Here is a 24,614-nt window from a genome sequence, read left to right as displayed (position 1 = left end):
TCTGCTATATTGCTACTCTTTCTTAACATTAAAACAGCCTAGTGGAACCAGAAAGCATACAGACTTACTCAGTTGGAGTTAAACAAAAAACCCAAGTCTGATCAGAACACTGTTGCTTCCTGACCCCTCTAGCTACCTCTAATCTATAGCAGAGCCAATGTAGAAAACAACATCTGTATCGAGGTGCCATTGCCAGACATTTTGTGGTCTTTCTACTGCATTCTACTACTCTACTAGCTAAGAATCTGACTCGTACAGCCACAATATATGAAGGAGATCCATCACAATTTGTAGCTGTTGTATCCTTAAAAATAAATTTTGATGAACCAGCCCCAGTTCTAGACACTTAGATACCATTTCAAATCACTGTGTGCACTGTTTATACTACTGTGCTGTTATAATGATAGAAAGAGCTACAGCTAACACAACTAAAGGGAGGCAACACTTGCACAAAATCAACTGTTCCAGTTTAGTTGTTGTATATCTACTCCCTGCATTGATTCATTTTCTACTTCAGGGGTCAAGACCTGTTTGCTTGTCTACATGACTAACCACAGTAACTCCAGCAGGTGTAGGAGAATGAACTGAGTAGAACTTGTCCTTAAAGTGGAACATAAAGCTATTTTTAAACAGTTCAGAACAAAAGAGGCAGAGTACCATGGTAAAGGCAAGGGAACCCTTTCTAACAAACAGAATTTTCCTCTTCTGCTGCCAGAGGAATAGATGGTCTTGATGATGTGGCTATTGTGGAGAACATAGTATGTGTCTGGTAGCTACTGACTGGGGTAGTCAGCAAGCTATAGCTAAAGTAGTGCATCCAGTTTCAGTCCTCCTCTGACACTGGACAGGAACAGCTATTCATAAATTCTTGGAAAACTATTATGTTCATTAAATGGTGGGAGGGCTCAGAGTCTATTTTTTTCAAGAACAGTTGTTTGATCTGCAAATTGATTATGGCAAAAAATGAAAAAAGAGGTATTCAAGAGGTTCAGAATAATCATATTAGAAAGGAGGTATTCTAGTCAAAATGTTCCTTTTAAAAACTCAAGTGTCTTGAATTTTGGATTACTTGGTTAAATACACATGTAGGTGAATTAGCAGCAGCAGCAGTCATGCTGCAGAGAATAAAATGTAATGTATTAGACAGCATCAGTCTCTGAACCCTCCAAACACCAAAAGAAAATGCATATATCACAGGGCCACTGAGATAAAGTAACGCTCAACCCTAGAGGGCACAGATTTCGTCTTTATGTAAATCAGTGCCTGTCACTGCATGCATGATTCACTGCTCAGAGTGTACTCTTCTGTGACGAATGAGTCCCGCTTAATTTGGCAGTGATTATGCGGGTTGCTGGCCCTCTAAACCCCTTTGAACTTGTAATTGCTGCTGGTTTAAATAATGAACATTAAGGGGAGGTGGATTCATAAAACTGTGGATAATTACAATTTTTTTCTTTTTTCCTTTGTTTTTTTTTTTTTTTTTTTTTTTTTTTTTTTTTTAATGGAAATAAAAGGCTTCTGAGGCCACCAATAACTGTATCATACTAGGCTGTTACCGAAATAAAACTGCAGTCTTGCTCAGTCTCAAGCAAGGAATGGGAATGGAAGGGAAAAGAAGAAAAAAAGGGATGGAGAGGGAGATCAGAATGGCTTGGACGCTAGTAGAAAAGGAGGAGCAATGGCATTCATGAATATTCATAGCTAGTCACATCTGTAGCACGCTAGCTTTCCACCTCTTTTTTCTTTGCAGTTCAACATGGACAAGAAGTGCTAACAAAAGAAGGTGATTGTGCAGTTCTATCAGGCTCCAGGTTTAATCTTTCCAGAAGAAAAAGGGTGAACTTTTTTTTTTCAAGGACTTCTGTTTTTCCAAAACTGCAAACGTCTTTAACCAGAGGAAATGTTCCCTCTCCCTCCCCCCACCCATGCTGCTTTTTAAAAATTATATTCTTGTAATTATGAATGTGATTCTGAGGGAATCAGTTGCCAAGGAAGCATGATGTGTAACATGCAGCAAATTTGTTCCTCCTCCCCTTTATGAGCACTTTACTAAATTCTCCAATATTCTTTGATCCAGTAAAATTTTGATTTGTGTGTGTAATGTATTGAAAAAAACAATGACAACAAAAATTGTTATTGAGGAGGGGACAGAAACAAAAGTCAGCCAAGTCAGGCAGCTACTACCCAGAAACAACAAAGAATGAATGATAAATTTAGCAGTCTCATGTTCAATTTTCAAACAACACAGCAGAGATTTATAGCTTTGCTGCTCCCATGATAAACGAAGCAGCACACAGAAACCGCGTCTGTTTTTGATTTTGTTATTTCTTTTTTGTTCTTTGCCTATTTGCAGTTTTCTTTTTTTTAATTTTTTTTTTCTTATTAAATTCTAAATTTTCTTTATCCTGGTGTGAGATGAATATCAAAGGCCTAGTGCTGTTAGTAAGCCTCCAGCATACAACAGCAGCTCAATGGGATGCTATTAGAACCTGCGTCACAACGTGGCAGACTGTGATTAACAGCAACTGTATCAACGATCGCAACTTCTCAACAACGCCCTCCAGCAGCTCTAAAGGGGCCATATGAAAAAGAAGAAAAAAAGTCTGTAAGAACCAGCTACCAAAGGTTCAACTTGGCACGTGATTAGGTTATGTCAAAACTGTGTAGCTGCTTTGAGCCAGAACATAGCAGAGGTATTTATTTAGAAGCACACTTCCAAATACAAAGATCAGTGTTTTAGTTTGCAAGACCCAATCCTGTGAAGAGAAGTGTGAGGGAGAGTTGAATACCAAAAAGACCTGGACTGATGTCAGTGGCATAATCAAAGTTCCCTCCAAATGAAGTAGAAGAGAATTTTTCTCAGTACTTCTCAAAAATTTCTAAGAAAACTGCAAGGCCGCTACATGAAAGAAAGCAGGTTTAATATCAGAACAAGTGTAATTGATATCCCTGTTCTCTTTGTTTTCTCTTATTATAGCTTAGTTACTTAGGTCCATGCACTAAGAAAAGTGAAAGTTATTAAAATGTAACATTCCATATCAGAAAATTTTCTAATTAACGTGCTCAAGGAGTCACATAACCCAAAATTACAGTGTTATAGCTGTGTCTCATGAGTATATGGCTAGGTCCAAAAAGAGAGTGTAGATGCATCCATGGGTCTTAAACATTTGTCTGGATAGAAACATTCAACTCACACATTCTTGAAACTTCTGCCTAACATGAGCTTTGAGGATATACGGATTGTTATACTTGCACTATTTCCTGCTCCCATCAGTGCTGACCTTCACCTGGCTCAGTAGCCTGGCCTCACAGTGCTTCCGCCTGTTCCACTGACGTGGCTGATAGAGAAGATCTTGTTTTGTTAAAAACAAGACAAACACGTGGTAAGATGATTTTAAAATATTTAACATTGTCTGCTCCTTTTCACAAAACTTATCTGCTTCTAAGCAGTTTTCATTTCTGTTAGCAGCATTAAAAAAAAAAAAAAAAGGTGATCATTCTACCATCTACTGTTGCTAAGATAGAAGAGAGGGAACATTCATCTACAGATGTAAATGACACTAGTAATCTCAGTCACAGTTAGGGTGTTGGCGTAGTTTTTTTACTGAAAAATGATATGCAACCCACTGTTTTAAATGCATGTATTAGAATCAGCATTGCAGCAGATTTAGTCCATATCTCAGTGAGAAAAGCATTAGAAGAGTAAGACCTGAAAGGCTTGTGGTATTGTATGAGAAAAATGATTATGCAGGTGAACTAACTAACTAACTAAATAAATAAATAAATAAATCAAACAGATAAAATGGAATAACTCTGTAAATTGGCTGAAAAGTTTAAGAGTAAATAGGAGTGCTGTGGAACATTTGTGTGTTATACTGTCTTTCCTCAAGTCTTAGAATGACATAGTCCAAGGGCTCTGTCGATGGGCAGTTGTCTTTACCTAATGCTCCTTTTCTCACTAATGGTCACAGTTCTGCTGAGTGACCAGGAGTTTCACAGTGTATCAAAGTCTGGGGGTAAAGGAGTGTACACACAATACTGAAAGTCACCTTAGACACCTTCTAAGCTATAAATAAAAAAATAATTAATCTTAACTATCTTAGAAAATAGAAGCAGTTTTTTATTTCTTTCTCAAAAATGCAGATCGTGCACAAGAAAGCACTGAAATATGCTGCATTTGTGCCAAAGTCTGTAGCACTCCCTTCAACCTGTTTATCTTTGAAGACCATAATTAAGGATGACAAACTGGTTTATAGTCAACAGAAGTTGGAAAAGAGCTGCACTCACAATTTTTTAAAAACACTAATTTTCTTTATCTAATCATCTTGCTTGATTAAAATCATGGGGCAATTAGCAGTTGAGTGAAGAGATTACTTTTGGTTGTAAAAAGACAGCCAGCACTTACAAGTTCCACAAATGAATAATCCAGGCTCAGTTCTCAGCAGTGTCCAAACATGAAGAAACAAAGCATTTCTGCTGGTGACTGCCTCAGGGACTGGCCAGGGATTAGCTCAGTAGCCAATATGACTTAGTGTTGACTCGCAGGCTTTTTGGAGCACTCTTGTTAAACCGTTTTCCAGGAAGGAACCACCCCAGCACTGTCATGACTGAACAGCCACACTCTTCCTCTTATTTCTGAGTGACAGAAGGTGGTAAAGATGACAATTGTTCTTTAACACACACTGCAACAAATCACAACTACCTGCTGAAGAATATATAATGATGGCCTTGCTATGCAAACCTCAGTATTCCTCATATGGAGCAATTTTTACACAGAGAAAGCCTCAGATCTTCAGCCACTTAAAGCAGACAGTACACTATTCCACAGACTCAGATAAGTATTCTTGTTTGCTGGCAGAAACTATGCATTGAAGATAACCTAGGAAAAATTTTCAAAGTAGGACAGAACACCTACAGAACAACAACCATAGACACACATGGTTACTTTTTGAATAGTTGTGGAGGGTGAGTAGTAGGAGTAATAAGGAGGTTCTTTCTAATCCTTACACTCAAATTTAGCTGAACGCATCAAGATCAATGAATAGTATACACAGCATAGAAAAAGCAGAGTAATCACTGAAAGTTCAGCACTAAAGGTGAAAAAACAATGTAGAGCACATGGCCTTCTAGCAGAGCTGCTACAGACCAGCAAGCAGCATTTCCCTAGGTAGACAGCCAGCCACAAAGCCACAGCAATGTGGCTCCAGAGGATAATGTCTTTCATAATGGCTTTTCCAACCATCAGCATTTCCAGATGCAAAATTTTGTCAACCTGATGCTGATTCTTGGGGATTCTAGGATGTATGAACAAAGGCAAATCAGAGAGGGGGAAAGGAGTTGTGAAAACCCTAACTTCCCCAGATTTTCATCTGCTGAATCAACTATTTTGCTGAAATTGAAATTATCTACACTAATAATATTAAAACAATTTTGCTGTCTCAGGATCAAATTCTGATAACAATTGCAGAGCCTGTAAAATGCACATGAGGACAGTTTAGTTCAGTCTGGAATACTGTTGATCTTAAGTTTGATCTAAACCAAAAGTATTATCTCTTCTAGGAACATAGAAAAAGCTGGCATAAAGAAGAAGCTGTGACATGAAGCATTTGTTTGGATCAAGTACAACTTACTCCTGTCTTCTGTATCCTTGAGTGTGATTTTCAGAAATAATCAAAACATAAGTGACAAAACCCAAAAACCACAATGAGCAAACAGCAGTTTTTAAGTGCTGTGGGAACAGAGACATTTGTTTAAGTAACCACTGTTTAAAAAATGCATACATAGTAACACCAAAATAAACAGCTTGCAATGTTGTTTATTTTAAGATACACAATAGTAATGTAAAGTGCTGCATGCACTGAATTCAGGGTGTACTAACATTATTTACAGTTCTGAAGAGCAGTAGGAAAACTCAGCTCCATGCCAGAATACTCTCTGTTCTGATGAGAGCAAAGGTCAGGACTCACTGCTTTTGCAGTGAGGCGCATTTCAACATACAGTAGAAAACTATGCTCTCTTTTCACACAGGTGTCTTCTGAACTGTGTCAAGAACATACAAAAGGCACTGCATGCCAATGGCATCTTTAAGATGGATACAGAAGCCCATTCCTCAAAAGGATAATTAAAAATAAAAAGAGAACTTAGCCCTGTCACTTCTGTTAAAAATGACTCAAATGTGCTGAACTCACTAAACTATGTAGAGCCAAATAATAATAATAATAATAATAATAATAGTAATTCAACTAAGCAGTGGAGTTCTGAAAAGCTACTGACTTACTGAACAAATTTATGTCCCTGTGTGTCTCAATTGCATTTGAATCTCTGCTGACAAAATAAATAAATAAATAAATAAAAATCCCATTGACTTCAAACCATAATAGAAGTTTCTGCTCTTTTTCTTCGTGAGGCCTGCCTAGCAATAAGCTAGAAAAATGGACTTTATTCTGGCTACTCCATCCTCTATTTATTATTGTAATTGCATAGATTTACTATTGTAATTGCAACATTACTGTTATTGTTAAAACCTTGTTACTGCCAATAAATAAGCCAGAAAGAATCCAGCTTGGATCTCAGATCCCAGGCTAATTTTGTGGAGCTGGCAATGAGAAGAAAAATGCATATTTTGATGTGCAAACTGAGCTTGTTTGATCTGGAAGTCATTGAGACAAACGTGGAACCCCACAGATATATTATTATGAAGTAATGTTCAATAGGAAAATTTCATTTTAAATTCAAAATATCATCTCTTTCTTCTTCCTGCTTTTGAGTAAAGCTGTGTGTGAAATTCAGCAGTTGGAGTCAGCAGGCACTCAGTCAATATTTTCTTGGGGGTCATTCTGCCTCTCAGAGGGCCCAAACTTTGCTTTGAACCCTGGAGTCAAAGGCATAAAGTCTGTAAGTGAAAAACTGGCAAAAAAAGCCATGTTTCACCTATTTTGGTGTTGGAATTTGTGTAAATCCATAATCAGCTTTATTTTGCACGAAATTTGCGTAGGATCCATGTCCTTAAAAATCCATGTGGCTTTTGAATACTGATCCAAATTCTGGTGTTTGGGTTTCACTTTTCATAGAGCAAGTGCCAGGAAAATTTAGGAACATTAAGGTAGTGGATAAGAGTTGATTCCAGACCTGTACCTCTCCCAGATATTGGTGACAATTAGTGAAACCTCACACACCGTGAATGGAGAGCAGCATATGAATTGTGACATCGTCTCTGTCTCTGAGTATCTGAAAAAGAATGAGTTTCTAATGCAAGGCCCTCAACTCCATCTCTTTTCCTTTGCTGTACTGATAGAACCCATGTCCACTGATCTTCAGTACTCACTGAGGCTCCCAGCTATGTACTCAGGCCTTTGCCTGAGGGAATGGTAATTAGATATTTCTACTAAGCTTAATTTTTTATTTTGGGTCCCAACCCCATTTTCCATTTGACTTTGTCAGTTAATTTTATGATATTTTTCAACTGACAGACAAGTGAAATGTCACTTAAAAAATTACAACAAATTAAAAAAGAAAAAATTAAATTGAATGAAGCTAAATTTTGGGAGGTTTCCTTCTGAAAACAGCTCTAACTTCAAGATATTTTTCAAATTTTAATCATTAATAAGAAAACACAAGTATGAAAAATGCTTCAGGCAACACTACTTTAGTGTAACCCCAGGAAGGCAAGATGTTTCTCAGCAGCATTTCTTCAAATGTTTTTTGGAGTGTAGTTTTAAAAGTACTAAGCAAAGGCACTTCTACAGATTGCTCTACAATCTCCACATTTGGGGGGGTTGTTAAATTCCGTTATTTCTGCAAGGCATTTTGTTCCCCCTAATTAACTTCTTTTCCTTTCTCTTTGCAGCCTTTGCTTTTTCAGTGATTCAGTATGCACATTCTCTGTGCATGTGTGTCTGTGTCTAGATCTGTTATTTTGGGGATGGATGGGAAGAGCACTGAAAATAACAATAGAGCTCACATTTTTCTCATCTTCTTTCAGACTCTGCTACACTTTGGGGGGGAATAAGGGCCCTGATAGTCCAAACTCTTCAAGCATCCCCCTATATCTTTCTTAGACTCTCACCAGACTGGCCTCAGGCTAGTTTCATAATCGTCAGGAAAAAACAATGCTGATGTTCAGCATGAGATCATAACACAGTGATCTCACTCTGAACATTACCTTTCACTACAGCAGCTCTATTGACTTCTTTTCTAAGAACAGTTTGAATTTCCCACCAGCTCAGTTGTGTGATATTTGGCCTCTTTTAGGCTAGATACCTCTTCGCAGAGTGAGCCTACAGGGCACTGAGTGGAAAGCTCACGAGCCCTAAGGCCTTGTTTGAAGGAGTTTTCAGCCTCAGCAAGAAGATTGCCACAGCACTTGTTCAGGAGGCAGCAGAGCATATTATAGCATTATTGAGTTGGAGAGTACGGTATCATACATTTTCTGCTACGGCTTTGAGTAGGATTCAGATCCCAGGAGCTAAACTTTGGATAGTTTAACAGTTCTAGAGCTATGTTTATTAACACCATACTAGCAAAGCACCACAGTCTTTGTTTGCAGACATTTTATTTTCTTGCTGTACACTGTGTTTTGCATTGGCTTACACGAGGTTTACAAGTATTAGTGCTCTCTAAATGGACAGTTCTTGAGGAAAAAAAGAGAGAGAAAAAGAGGCAAGGGCTTTTTGCTTTTTTTTTTTTTTTAAGTTTGTTAGCATAAAAGAGCATTGTGGGATGAAAATTAAAGTTTTACAGAGTCAGGACAGCTAAGATTAATTATAACAGTGAGTTGTCTGCAAGTACCTATGATACATATGCACTATCACAGAATTTTTCTAGTCTGAGAAGTGCTTGTTTGGCATCTGATGGCCAACATACATCACACATACAAAGTAAGCTGAGGAAAATTGAGATGTAAGTAAGCATGTGGAACAAATGTGTGCTTCTTAGGACTGGCCTAAAACTCTGCAGCCCATCCCACTATTTGCAGACATGTTCACATCAACTTAGGAGGCACTTCTCTTTCCTAAGAAATGTTAGCTCATGCAGTAAAATGTCCACATGAAATTGAAGAAATAGCTCTGAAAAGAGATGTGCCAAGTAGCAGAACTCTCAAAACAGTCTACCAAAACAGTAAAGGATGGCAAAAAGGAGAAGGAAGTTAAATATTTTTTTCCCTTTTTTCTTGTTCGCCTGTTTTCACAAGTTTTCATTTCATTTCATACTTTACATCTGAAAGAGATCAACAGATCAGGGCTGCATTAAAAAAAGGGGGGCCAGTAGGGAGAGGGAGGTGATTGTCTCACTCTACTCAGCTTTTGTGAGGCCCTATCTGGAGTACTGTGTCCAGGTCTGGAGCCTCCAGTACAGGAAGGATGTGGAGCTCTTAGAACAGGTCCAAAGGAGGGCCACTAAGATGATCATAGGGCTGGAGAACTTTTCCTATGAGGAAAGTTTGAGGGAACTGGGCTTATTGAGGTTGGAGAAGAGAAGGCTCCAGGGAGACCTCATTGTGGCCTTTCAGTACTTGCAGGGAACGTATAAACAGGAGGGGGAACCGCTGTTTATGAGGGTGGGTAGTGATAGGACAAGAGGGAATGGTTTTAAACTGAGACAGGGAGGTTTAGGTTAGACATTAGGAGGAAGTTTTTCACACAGAGGGTGGTTATGCACTGGAACATCTTGCCCAAGGAGGCTGTGGATTTCTGGATACATTCAAGACCAGGATGGATGTGGAACTGGGCAGCGTGGTCTAGTGGCTGGCAACCCTGCACATAGCAGGGGGGTTGAAATTCGATGATCATTGTAGTCCTTTTCAACCCAGGCCATTCTATGATTCTAGGAATATCCCTTTCTAGCTGAAAGTAAGGTGCCCTTTAAACAACTTCTACATTTTGAATATATATTTGACTATATATTTTCATTCAAAGTAACCAAAAGTAAGTACAGTTTAAGAATGACACCATTCCTATGCACCAATGCATTCCTTTGCTGACTGCCCCAAATAATACATGTTGTTATTCTGACCACACTGTTCTCCTTATTTCTGTTGTTATCATACATATAATGACCTTTCTCACTATTCACATTTTATATCCCTGAAACAGTCCATTTGTGAACTACCAGAACAGCTGGCAGCAGTCTGCATACACTCTCTTCCTGACATGAACCGGGGACTTTTCAGCCTCTTTTTGTCCCATAGGTCACCCTCCTGCTTCCCATTTCTTCACTGAAGCACAAGTGGGATGCACAAAGGGGAAGCACCTGGGTGAATCAAAAGAGGCAGCAGAAGACTGGGGACTGGCTGGAAAGCTGCCAAAGTCCTATTTCACTTCAGGAAACTCCCTGGGCTGTTGAGGAGGGGAATATCCACTAGCGACTTCTTGAAGAACAAAGATGCATTTGTTAATACTGTTGCACTCCCTTTATACTGATTCTTGCCCTGGGCCAGCAGTTTATGTTCGAAGTTCTTTCACTTGCTACTTTCTGAGAAAGATATTTGATACCATTTGCACACAATAATCACCACTTCAGGTCACCAAGAAGGAAAGAACTTGATAAACAAAAATAACCCAAGCCTAAACCACTTGAGCTAAAGTACCTTGCAGCAATCATGTGCTGCCGTCTTCCAAGCTGAACATGACAGCATAGAGCAGCACATAGCACTCTTAACTTTATATTAAATGCTCCCTCATAAAAAGAAATCCATCCCAGGCTTTAAAGTCTACAGAATTTCAAGTATTTGTACATGCAAGTTCAGCAGCATGATAAAACCACAACAGAAGTGCAGACCTTTGTAATTCAGATGACGCTAACTATGATGCAGGTCTCGTGCAGAGGTTTTCATCTACAGATATCAAAAGCACTCTGAAACGCAGTCACCACCATTATGCTGTACTGTTTACACAAGGAAACTGAGGCACAGTATCTTGCTATATTCACAGCTAGAAAAAAGGCTGAAATCTCCCCAAGCTTGTTTGAGCTGGCTGTGATGAAGCAGTATCCTGGGAACAGTAGTGACTGCTCAGCTACAAGACAGAATGCGACAAATAGCTAAGCACTCAAGAAATGTGTCTTTCTATCATAAAACAGAGGATCCTTGAAAGGCTTGTTAAGTAGAATTTTCAGATAAAATGGCTACAATATTTAATGCTTAAGATGCAAAATTGTATTTGCTTGTCTGTTTGTCACCCACTATGTTTTCAGTTTCATCTCTCATGTTACGTAGTTTTTCCAAGGGGATCAAAGTTGTTCTGAAACTAATGGAAGCAGGATTGAAAAGTACACACTTTTAGAGACTAATCTGAGAATCATCTGCAAATATTTGAACACAGAAACATTAAGCCTACATTTTGACCTTTTCTGGGATGAAAGAGAACAACATTTATAAAAATCCATGTATGTTCACAGAACATCAACTAACAATGTAGATTACATTGTCCTCTTTTCATTTGGTTTCGTTGTTGTTTTTGTTTTAAATTGGTACAAGCTTCAAAGTAGCCTACACTAACTCACCTTCTAACAAGAAAGCTACTTCTTTTACATGTTTAGAATAGTGAACAGGAGCTTTCTGGTCTCTATTCAGTTTAGTCATAAAGTATATCCATAGTATATCCACATTAGAATATTGAGTTGCCTCTTTGAAATATATTTCAAAGCTGCTTCTAGATGATGGCCAAATTTCTATAGCATTAAACAAATTAATATACAGCAAACTAAAATGTTTTCAATTAGCTACTCCGATTCATTGTGCTGAGATTGTAAGAATATGTCATGAGATGTTAAACATTTTATGGACATAAGTAGTCAACTGCTACAAATAAAGTACGTGTTTTGAAATGCCATCATAAAAAGGTAAAACCAAGATTAAAAAAAATCTTTATGGCATTATACAGTGAGTTGACAACCTATCATCCAGTATTAGACTAAACAACTGAAATTAGTTCTGGCAGATTTGGGGCTAGCAGTTAAAAATAAAAATAGCAAATGTAAAAGCATGAAAACTGTATTGCCATTATGCTTAAAGACAATAATAAATCTTTAAAGATGCCAATGATTTATTTGGATCCTACAAACAACTGCTGCCAATCAACTCACAAATATGTAACGCATGGTATTCTAAGTATCCTAACTCAAGGCAAACTCCACAACACCAAAAGTAATTCTGTCTGCCATAAACTACTCTTTTCACTAGGAAACAATAAGAACTGACATTGCTATTCATTAGCAGTTCTGGAAGTGTTGGCAGAAACATACTTTTTTTTTTTTTCAGTAAATCTCTAATTTTGCAGAAAACTTCTTTGAAACCAATTACTTTGCTCATGGATCTTGAAAGGAAGATCTCAAGTAAACATGTCCTGAGGCAAAACTGTTAGGCAGTATCACTTTACACAAACAAGAACAATCTTTTTTTTTTTTTTCCCCTAAAAATATATTTTATATGTACATATATTCATGTACACACACTGCAGAGAAATTTAAGAAGTACGAATTTTCTGATGAAAATTGTTTTAAGTGGTGAAACTTGGAGACATATTCAGAAAACTTCTCACCTCTTGTTGACTATGATCTTAATTCTTAAAGACTGTAGTGCGCAACATTTATTAGTGCAACATTCTTGGAGTGTTTAAACACTGCATTTGCATAGGCTTTAGCTAAATGCCCATTTATGTTTTGAGCCCTCAGGCCTCAATTCTATAAAAATGAATTCATTCTTGATGCTACTTTCTTGTTTCAGTTACTTCATTACTTGGACTTTCATATTCTTTCTTCTTTCCACTTAAATCCTATACCAACTCCGCAAAGCTTCATAATCTGACAATAACAATCAGAAAACACCAGTGGCTGATCATATCTTTTGCTAGGCCATGTTTTGTTTGCTTAGTTGAGGTTTTTTAATCAGCCCCCACTAAAATCACGCACATGTTTTTAGTTACGCTCGTTCTCAGTAATTCCCTGCTTGGAAACAGCAGGTAAAATATTACACTGAAAAACAGCATTTGTACCTCCCCTCTTGCCATGTTATCTGATGGTTTGGCAGCAGCTGACCTTGTGTGCCACATGTACCGTGCTGCTGCTCCCTCTATCCTGCCAGGCCAGTTGCCTGCTGGGGAGCACAGGGAGTCAAAACAGGCTGGGCAGGGAAAAGGGGAGAGGAGAAGGTGAAGTAAATTAGCCAGCATTAGACAGGGAAGCAGATTATAAGGCCTAGGAAATGGCTGCTGTGCATACTGAGGATCCCAGCTTGCCCTGACAGCAGGGAGGAAGGGCTTCCCTGCAGCCCTTGGCCTAAGGGCTGGGAAAGAAAGGAAGAAGGGGGAGAATGGAGGAGCCTTTGCAGGATTTGCAGTGCACGGATTGTTTGCTCTGTGTGTGTGTGAAATTCACCCTATATATAACTTGAAATCTTATTAGATAACAACTCTGTGACACTGTAAATCCAACATTTCTCGGAATGCTATTTTTGAAGCAGAAACAGGCAACATATTTTGATCTCCAAATTAGTACAATAAAAATCTCCCTTAAAAATAAAACGAGAAGTTAAAAATCGAACGGAAATGCAATAATTTACACATGGGCTTTCTATGCTTCTATCAGATTATTTAAATTTCGGACTGTCTCTTTAATTTGAGGAACAGCTATAAAGGCGACAGATGGCAGACAGAATTGACTTATGTCCTCTATTCTTTTACAGAAGAAGGGGGAGCACAGAAAGTTTGATAAAGGCAGAAGCTACAGTATGCAGGCCTCGCTATAACTATCTAATAGGTCTTTTGATGGATAGGTTGGGAATATTTAGTTTTTCCTCCACAGACACGCTTTGTAACAAACCAACGGTCCTGGAGGTTGCCATGGGTGACGGGAGTGCTGACATCCAGTCCCAACTACAAATAAGCACATGACAAATGGGCCTGGAGCCCTCCGACAGCCCTGAACCTTGGTGACCCCCTAAAACACCCAGCCTCCCAATACCCATAACCAAAAAAGCATTATGGAATATATTTTTTAAACTGAAAGCTTGCAGTTAATTGAAAACACTGCCATGTAACAGAAATGCTTAGGACAGCATGTACAAGTAAAAATAAATCACATAGCATTGTTATTTAATGCACTGTGACATCATTTCCTGAAATTAAACAGAGATGACACAGATTCAGACAGTCCCTGGTAAGGTTCAGTTCAAACAATTCACAGATGTTTTCCTCAAGTGAGCAGAAAACAATGCCGGGCTTAAAGCGCTCCCTTCCCACTCCCCACCTCCCTCTCCCTCTCACTTCAGCCTTTTTGCTGGTACAGGGAGGTATGGCAGTTTTATAATACATGCTCCAGCAAAAATATTCTTTTTTTAATTTAATTACTCAGGCTGTTGTACTAAATAGATGGATCATTGTGTCACAAAAGCATCAATTTTTCAGAAGAAATAACAGATGTCTATGTAACAATGATTAGATTAACCACTCAGAGACAAAGCTAGCTTTTGAGGCCCACACACCCCATGACCCTGGGTTCCCTTTTCTATTGGGGGTGGATGTAGAAATGTCAGATCTAATCTCAGATTCCATTTTTAAAACAAACAAAGCCCCACCCCCACCCTATCTCAGCCCTTTTCTTTTAAGATTACAGTCTTTAAAAGGTATATGAGTTTTCGGGCTGTTACTAAAATCTTTCAAATCTTTGAAGCTGATTTCTTAGCTGAAGACTACAAGTTGTCAGAGGATTATGTCCTTCAGACCATGAGCAGAAGAAGCATTTGAGAGAAAAAGATCTAGTTTTGTTCTATTCTGATTTTCCAGGCTCTTCCTGGCGCAGATGGGACAGGAAGGCATGCCACTGACATTAGGCAGTACAGGACTATCACCACCAGCAGCAGTAAATCCCAGCAGCAGCTGCCAGCTCTGCCCCACTGGGCTAGGTCTGCACAACTTCTGGGTGCAAAAATACTCAGATCTATAATCTTGATCACTACAGTACTATCAGTCATGGGATTTTAGCACTCAGATATGATTTTTCCAAAGGACTTGAAGAAATCATTAACTTCCCCTCAAAAAGTTTACCCAGCTGAAAAACGAGAACAGCTTTTGTTTGTTTGTTTTTCTACAGAACTGGGCAATGTATTTCTCGTTCATACAGTACGACAGGTTTTACCCCACTGCAGTAGACAGCTCCGCACCTGGCTGTAAGATCAGCACACAGGTAGCCCTACCTAAAATCCTGGAATAGCACCATACCTCAGTTTCCTCCAAGTCTCTGACTACGTGGTGTGCTAAAATGGAAACAGCAGCCGTGTGAACTCACATGCAGGTAGCCTGATAGTACTATGAGAGGACATCATCCCTTTCCTTGGGAACATACAGCATATTACTGTTTAATCCAACACAAGTCCTACAAATCATCAGCATGCCTTCACAATAGCAAGTGTCCAATAGCAAGCTATGTACCTAACCCTCTCTTAGGTATTATTCCTAAAATCGGGATATGGGAAGAGATATTTATGAAAGTGGGATGGTTTCAACTATTTTGAAAGTTTGCTCCGAAATGCCAGCGATTAATACGTAAAACAGTTGCCTGCACAAAAGTCTTGGTAAGTCATTTATTAAAATGTGACAGAGATGCATTATATTCTCAGATACACCCACATAAAAATAGAAGAAAAAAATGTTTCAATAAGACTATTGATATTATTCTGTCTGGCCACCTGAATACTTCAATCACAAGAAAATTCATTCAGGTAAGTACAAAAGCTGTGATTGATTCATTTTAACACATTCCAGCAAAACTTATTCTAGCCTGATCCTGGGGTGTATGAAACCAAAATCTATTCCACAAGAAACTGTAAAGAACAAGATTTTCAGCCAGAAGGCTTGGAAAACAGACATAATGACAAATAAATGTTAGGAGACTGAACTTCAGCAAAAAAAAAAAAAAAGCAAAAACTAAAAACAAACAAGGATTCGAACAAACAAGAGACAGCTTAACTTCACCGACTTCAGGGCTGCTGTCCCAAACAACATGAGCTGGAAATCTGGCAATGTCATGCTACCATTAGTTAGCATGCTACTGTCAGTATTTCTGGTACTTTGAGCTGTATCTCCTTATAGACTGTATCAAAGAAAACAATTTTAAAAAAATTTAACAAAGTGTGTCACTCCAAATAAGTGCCAAAAAAACAAAACCCACCAAACACATCTGTGTTCAGCCAGTTCTGTAAAAGAACGAGAAAAAATGTTCAATGTAGCAAAAGTGTAGTTTCTGACACACTATGCTGCAGAGAAGGATGAACAACTAGAGGTACAAGTTCATGGAATGGTATAATTGCTTCCTTTATAACTTTGTTCTTTTCTGATTATGTACATACATTTCAGAGGTGCTCAACCCTTTAAAAGGGCATGGGGGGAGGGGGACAAGCTCTGTATAGTTGCTAGTAAGAAATCCTAATCTCAACATGGATGTAAACTGGAGGTGTCTATACATTTGAGCACTTCCTGTTTTCACTTCATGATCAAATATGTTCTTTGCCGGGCAAATAGGGGAGCACTTGAGGGAGGAAAGCAGAGATGTCTGAGAGGCTAATTGAGTGTACTAAGGAGTCCTTGGCATAGAGGAAAAGGAGTCTTCCAAAGCTATGAATAAACTCTTGGCTTAGGTCAGATTTCTTGCTGTTTCTTTTCTTTAACCACCTTTGAACTCAAATAAAAACAGCCTTAATGTCAGGTTTACCTTTCTGATGTCGTAATCTTTATGTACTATTGAAAAGCTTATACTACCAGACTAGGATTTCCTCTACTTTCTTAAACACTGGATATTATCCAGAAAAAGCATTTCCACCCAATTCATCCTCAGATCTTTCATCTTCCGGTACTGTTGTAATTTCAAATATAAGACAGAGCTCAATAAGTGAACAAGAACATGACAGAAGCTCTTATCTCTCGCATTTGCTTTCCAACAACAAAAATATGTATGTGTATCCTATTTCAAATATAATTAAAATCACTGCAAAATGGAAGTCATGATAGGGGATATAAATGGTTTTGAAAGACACAGACTGTCAGATGTATTCATTCAACATCAGAGTTCAAGTGCCTATCTCTTCAAAAAGCCACTTAAGAAAATCAATTTTTAAAATCAGTTACATTAGGAGCTTGCAAACTGAATAAAGAAAAAAACAGCACTTTATTTTAAATCATAAGTAAACACAATTAGTCAGAACTGAGTTACTCTCTTTGAATTTGACAACGTATAGGAATTTCAATTTAAATCCATACTATAAGAGATGGAGTGCCATTGCTTCCCCTTCCAGGGAAACCAGAGGTTAATGATTTTTGTCATATTGAGACCAAAAGCTAACAATTGCTACAGTTGGCCTTTAGTATTTTATTTGTCCTTTTGAGGTATTCAGAATAGGTGACAATGGCTTGCAGTTGAGAACATATATAGAGAGACCCCTGTGGCTTATGGAAAAGTTGCTCCATGCTGGTTGGGTGTTTGAAAAAAAATACAACCAGAGCCCTTTTATGTTCCTCTCCTTAATGAATGCATGAATGTCAAAATGTACCAATGGCCCATTCAGGGGGCAAAGCCTAAGCAGCTCCTTCTTTAAGAACACATCCTGAGATGTAAAATACATTTGCTTAACAAATTAAAATAATGAGATAATTCAATTAGTTTCTTTAAAAGAGAGAGAGAAAGAAAAAAGGGTACATCGAGGGATTATTGCAATACAAGAACAGGTCATACAGCACAAAGGAGGAACAAACCAATTTGAAATAAGGTTAGAGTAGTAATGAAGGAATGCACATTGAATCATGGACTGCCATTGTAAAGATATTTACTTGAAACAATAAAATTGCACATCACAGATTCCCCTTTTCTGGCTCAGCCAGAGCTGCACTTTGAATGGACAAGCTAATTTGAGAAAAAGTGCAAGATCTTGGGGAAAAAAAAAAAAAAAGAAAAAAAAAAAGAAAAAAAAAAAAAAAAAAAAAAAAAAAGGAGTTCTCTTCCTTCTCTGCATGTGTTTATGGCAAGAATCTTTCTGAATTTACACTGCAATGGTCAGGGGTCTCCATTATCAGTTTGCAGGTCTGAGAATTACAGCACAGTAAATCTTTCAACACCTGCAAACTCATTAAGGCTTGGATGGTAAAAGGGTTGGGGCTTTTTTGTGTTCATTTAATTTGATTTTTGTGAAGCCATCCTCACCACTGATGGCAAATTTCCTCAATTCATGTGGAATGGAGAGGGTCAGAAGAGAGAAGACAAAAACAAGAAAAAGGGATTTCAAAAAGCCAGGAGGACTTTCCTCAAGAGAAGTGAGAGTTAGTTAACTGTTTAATGAGCATGTGTTGAATGCTTTCAAGAAGTACGCAAGAAAGGAAGGCAGAAAGAAAAAAAAACCAAAAAAAAACCAAAAAAACAAGTTATCACAAATTTCATAAGAGAAAATGAGATTATCACAGAGACAAGTAAAAAGAAACTGCTTTATTTATGGTCATGCTTCTTGCTGTCTCCCTGTGTTACTCCTCTAAAGATACTCTACAGCTAAATGAAAAACCCTTCACTCACACTCACTCGACTTCCAAATTAAAAACATTTTACAGGTTAGTAAATCTCCAGCTGAGGTGATGTAGCAAAGAACAGCTGTGAAGTAATTTTGATAATGATGAGAATAATAAGCACATGGCAAGGTTCAGGGCTTTGCTGTTGCAGCTTCAGTGCTCCTGAATAGATAAAAGTGATTAAATACTCCTGATTATCCCTGACCAATATGTAATGGATTTACAGCCCTTTCAATTAGTCAGTATTTGCTTAGGACTCATTATTTTGTCTTTGGTTAAGTAATCAGCCCAGAGACTCATGTTCTGTCTAATTCCTCTGAGCCAAGTGGGTACGGGGCACCTGACCTTTGAAATGGCCATAGCTGGGAGGCAGGAATAACCACTACTCCAGCAGAGACACTGGCTATTCCAGCTAATCCTGACCCCACAGGCCAGATCAATGTACCTTAGTTTGCTACTAATGTCCTTACATCAAAATGATGGTTTAGAAATGTGGATCTATTGCTCCCCCCTTTAGCTGTGCTTCTAGCAGAGCAGTTCGATAGTGTCTATCATAAATAAAATGGGTACCTTGTCCCAAGATCATTACGCTATAACCAACAACAGCTTCTGGGGAAATTTATAAAACTTTGCAGGAGAAGAGGTAGTTAATAATAGTTAGTTTTCTAAGCCTTATGAAGTAAGAAACAATTTTACAATGAAAGGAAGAGGAAAATCAATTGATAATTTTAACAGTTTTTGTTATTTGCCCCATGATGTAACCTACAAAAAGTGTTACTAGGTTTTCTGCAGAACTATATTTTGATATCAAAGTGAAGCAGTAATAGTCATCTGAACACCAACACATAAAACCAACCGTAAGCAGGAGGATAAAGATAGACCATGAAAAGTACAGCTTTTTCATATTTTTAATCTCTCTCCCCTAAGTGCGTGTATGGGCAGTATTTAAAAAAAATGGACTTGAGGAGAAGCCAGAAGGGTGTTTGTTTATCTCTATTATACAATTCAAGAATTAGAGAAATCATAAGCCTGCTATATTTCTCACAAAATTAACATACAAGTTTGCAAGCTGCTGCTTTGACTACTCTTAACATTCCACAGTATATGTCAGGACACAGAGCTTGCGGTTCTCTCTGCCACTAAACATGTATGAAGGTCATGTAAACAGAGGGCAACATCCAGAAAGCATATCTTTATGCATGCTAAAGCAAGAAACCCCCTTGAATAGTTCAAAGCAAAAAAAAAAGATTACTTTACATGTAGGTGTTGCTCCCTGATAAGACTTTGTACTCTCTCTTGTTCTCTCTCTCTCTCTCTCTCTAGGTATGTACATATATTTATATATATACATATATATAGGTTTCTTTCAGATTTGTCATGATTCCAAGAGCCAAAAAAAAATAAAAAATCAAGGGAATAAAAAAAAAAAAAAAAGCAATGATAATTGAGCCTTAATAATGGTCCAAAATTACGGGGACAGTTCATTTCTGATAATGATGAATAAACCTCATTAGGTACATGAACAGAAATCTATTTTGGTTTTGGGCACCACTTACTGTGAGATGCTGGAAAAGCCATGCTCTCATGATATTTGTTGCTACTTTGGGGAAAATGCCTCTTTTCTTCTGTCTCTTTTTGTCCTTGTCTGGGTCATCGTCATCCCCTGTACCAGGTGAGGCTACACTGTTGTCTAAACCATCCCCTATAACAAAGAGAAAAACAAGAGAAAAATAAACAACATGTAGAAGCCAGAAAGTATTATTAATTACCAAGATACTGTTGCAAGTTCTATTTTGATTTGATAGATCAGCACATACCGTTTCTCATTATATTTGAGCGCTGATACAAATATGCAAAATTTAGAAACCATGTCTTTCCAAATACGAGTTTTGTCTCACACATGCATATATCATTAATTCAATTATGATCATGCACTTGACATAGTGCAATAGCTCTTTGTCAATTACAGGATTCAGTGTGGGAAAACCTGCCACACGAGAACCCATTCACTGTAAATGCATCCCTACAACCATTCTGAATACATACGATAAGTAATCAAGTTAAATGTTCTGTAGTCTATATATTCGAGGCCCTCTGCAGAGATGGCAGTAACTGTGTCACTGTTCAGTGCACATAATACACTGTCAGATGAGCCCCTCCCCAGAAGTAGCACCCCCGGCACACATACATACGCACGCACAAACACGTACACCAACTACAACCCTGCATATAGCATTTGCATGACATGAAAACTTCTACATCTCTGCATCAGTGATTATTATCATTAAAAAAAAAAAAAAAAGATGCACATCAAGGTAGAGCTCTCACTTAATCAGAACTTTCCATCAACATCTTTCTCTTCTGTGCTTTTCCCTGGCATTAATTGTGCATTAGCAAAAATCATTTACTTTTAACAGTCATAGTTATTTTTTCTTGCCCTCCAGCAAAAATGCCTTGAAAGCCTGCCTGGAGGGCATCTAAATTATGTATCTGAAAAACTCTTCTGGCAAGGCATTGCAGGATCCCTACTTTCTTAAAATTCATACGAGCACGTCTTCCTGTTTTTGGGAAGGCATCAATCAAGAGCAGCAATATATGCCATATTCCTACATTAATATTTGAACTAATAACTTTAAAAAAAGGAAAGAAACAAGATCCGACTTGTGGCATAATCAAATGCAAAATAAATGAAGAATACTGGGACAGCGCTGAGACTTTATAGATTGCTGTGTTTTCCTTACACATCATTAGCCCGGAGCCACACGAAAGAGGAAAACAGAGAAGTGGAGAGTTTATGCTCCCTGCTGGTGTTTAAGAAGCCGAGGTCCTGGAAGGACATCTGGGAATTGTGCTGAGACGGTGGTTTTTGTAATTTAAGAATAGACATTCATTAGCAGTAAATGCCATAAATCCCATGCTAAGTAAAAACCTTGTCCAAGAAAGCCTAAAACAATAAACTCTGTGCTCAATGTAGCCTGAGCTAGACGCTCCATAGCTTCCTGAGGAATGCTATAGATTCACGAACTAATTCCTACAGCCCTGTCTAGCTCTGCAGTGATACTAAATGAAATACATTGCAGCTACGCAGAGTCCATTTGCTTTAAAAGTTGCATTTCAGCTCCATCTTCTCTCCTGTGCCAGATCACCCTTCTTCCACCACCTCCCCTGTGAAAAACCCACCCTCTCGGACCAGGGAGACTGAAAAAGCCACAGCAAAGAGCTGGCAGATTAATTTTATTGACATTTCCATTTTCACTGCAATGTGATACTCTCCATCACATGGAAGAGATGACCCTCACTATTTACAGACTGACAGGCCACTTCATTACAACCACCCAGCCCCAAGGCAGAGCAGCTCCTTTCCATCTGCCCAAACACCAGAGCAAGACCCCAAAGTCACCGCTCTTTCTCATGCTTCTTTTCTCTTCTGTTTGTTTCCATTAAAGACAGAAAAAAGGAGAGTCAGATCACAGCAAACCAATCAAAGAAAACACAGAAGCCCTATGTACTGTAACCAAATGCTCATTTTTGTATGATGCTAGCTATTTACAAAGTGCTCCTTTTCGTTGCCCACCCCCCCATACTCCACCCCAGACCTCTCTATCACAGATGAGCACACACACGTGCACACACACACACACACACACTTACTTTCCACTATGCCAAGGAACTGCTGCAAGGCAAATTCTCACAAACACTAATGGCTTCTGACTGCTCCTTGGCAACCCCAGCATTTTAACCTGGGTGGATATGCTCTCCAAAATACAGACACTGGAGCTATCTCATCAGCTGTTCATGTGACACAGATGGAGAGTGGCTATTAGGAGCCAGGCAATGGGCCTTGGGGATCTGAGGTGCTGTACTGTAGCCTCAGGCAATTTTGAAAAGCAGTACCCGGAGATGGGGGGGGAAAAATCTGCACTGAAAGTGCAAGTTTGAAGTCAGTCAGTCCGTTTGTCTATCTGTCGTATGGATAAAGATATCTTTGTCTCTGTATGTAAAAGCTATGTGTGTATGCATAGGATGCATGTAGCTATAAAACTTGCTTTCTGCTCCATCCTTTCTCACCATAGAAGCACTTGTTCACACTATGAACAGACAAATTCCTGTTTATCCTTACACACACACTCTCTGCTTTGTGTGTATCCTCAGCAGGAGTCACCTACATGCTAAATCAGTGTTTAGACCTTTTGGAGAGGTTGCTAATATCCTAGTTTTAAAAGCTAATAGCAGTCCAGGAGATGAAAGTTCAGCTAAAGCTTCCATTGGCTTCCTAGCTTAATCAGTAGTTAAAATGGTGAGAGACAGCGCTTCCTTAATCTGCTCCATAACCTCATGAAAGGATATTCAAATATCATACCTCCAAATTACCTCAGCAGATGAATACACACTGCAAGATTTGTTGCTCCTGGTAAACTACAGGCCCAATCCTGTTAAGCTGTATTGTCATATCTTTAATAGCACTACAACTGCTGACATTACTGGCTGTTTCTTGTTGCAAAAAATCATACAAGTAGCCCTTCACAGATGCTTCCAAGATAGAATGATTTAATTCTCAGATATGGAGGGCCTGATCCTAGTTTGCCTTATACAAATAAAATAGGAATTATTTTAAATGAAGAAAAAAATTATCAACAGTGGAATAAAATTGGCAGATATGAACGTCACTCTACTGCACATTGGATTCAGCATGTTTTAATTGCTGCATGAATGAAGCCAATTTTAAATCATTTTAAACATCATTAGAAGTGGCAGTGCTTCTATAAACTGTTCACATCTTGATTTGGACTGTACCTAGCAAGAAGAGCAGAGACAGGTCCTAATATGCACGGAAATAGGAATTATACAAGCACAGTTAACCCAGTGTTGCAGTGGAGAAATTAAGTCTAGATTTTGGCCCTCTGGCCTTTCTTTCACAACACAGCAAAAACACAGAGGGTAACCTTCTCCTTCTCACACTATTCGTTCATTTATTCTTATGCAAAGAGTACAAGTGATTTCCAAACCTTATATTTAGGTTAGGAGAGTGGAAAATTTTTAAGTGGCACTCTCTTTATGGATATGTCAATGACTACACAGGATTCAAGTCAGGAGAGACTCAGGCACATTACCAAGCTTGTTTCAGATCTTGTGATGTATAGTAGTCTCAGCAACCTCTAAGAAAGGTTGAGTGAGTATCACAGAAATCACTGTCATAGGAGTTGAAAGGGACCGTTGGACATCACTGAGTCCAGCTCCCCTGCTAAAGCAGGTTTCCTACACGAGGTCACACAGGTAGATGTTCAAGTATACAAGAAACATTGCAAATTGACCCACACAGGATTTCTTACAAATGTTCTCTTGCAGGGGAAGGGCTTGTGGAGGAGGCTAGAGATGCAAAACTTCTTTCACACAGCAGGAAATTAGGCTTCCACACTAGACACTTTTAGCATGTGCTGAGAACTTCTTCCCACAGGATAAATCGTTTTGCTTTGAAAGCAAAGCAGACTACTATTTATTTAAAACAGACTGTGTAAGTAGAGGAGGGTTTCCATCGCACTATAATTTCAAATTCATCTTGTTGCAAACTGACTGCCCTGGGCAGACAACTTGCTGATTCCAGTATTCACACAGCTAAGAACACAATGGGACACAGTGTCCAGTCCTACAGAACACCTCTCCTCAGTATTAATCTTGGTCCTTATGCTCTTCACAGAGCAATGACCCAGGGAAACAAGACGTCAGAACTGCTTAACAGATGCTCATCAAGTCTTTCCATCATCTTTTCATTATCTGCTAACATGATAGATAAGAGGTTATCTATCTAAGCAAAAAAGGAGAACTGAAAAGGATACCCTAGTGATGCGAAAGCACAAAAGTCCGGTTAACAACCCTGATTCAAATTTCAGAAATAGTTCCCATTACCATCATAACAAGCAGAGCAGCGAGAAAAGCGATTTCTAGAAAGATACACTTCAGAACTCAGCGTCTGAGTTTCTTCCTCAGAGTTCCCTTATGGTTCTACGGTTTGTCATGGTAAAGGAAAAGAGATAAGAGAAGGGATCTAACAAGGACAAAAAAAGGCACTTCACCATT

At 38.5% G+C, this 24,614-nt stretch overlaps 1 protein-coding gene across 9 annotated transcripts in view; it reads right to left on the bottom strand.

Moving 5' to 3' along the window:
• The window catches only part of MEIS2 (Meis homeobox 2), a 169,258-nt gene that overhangs the window by 97,914 nt on the left and 46,730 nt on the right, over nucleotides 1-24,614 (bottom strand). For all 9 annotated transcript variants that reach the window (XM_042871397.1, XM_042871378.1, XM_042871370.1 and 6 more), the window contains exon 8: nucleotides 20,096-20,241. In XM_042871397.1, coding sequence (XP_042727331.1) covers nucleotides 20,096-20,241 — 146 coding nt within the window. The remainder of the gene's footprint in view (nucleotides 1-20,095; nucleotides 20,242-24,614) is intronic.

The sequence above is a fragment of the Lagopus leucura genome, unplaced genomic scaffold (genome assembly GCF_019238085.1).
Source record: "Lagopus leucura isolate 7727_CA_CO unplaced genomic scaffold, USGS_WTPT01 Super-Scaffold_1, whole genome shotgun sequence".
In the NCBI taxonomy this organism is placed as follows: domain Eukaryota; kingdom Metazoa; phylum Chordata; class Aves; order Galliformes; family Phasianidae; genus Lagopus; species Lagopus leucura.
This window is presented reverse-complemented; position numbering and strand designations above follow the sequence as displayed.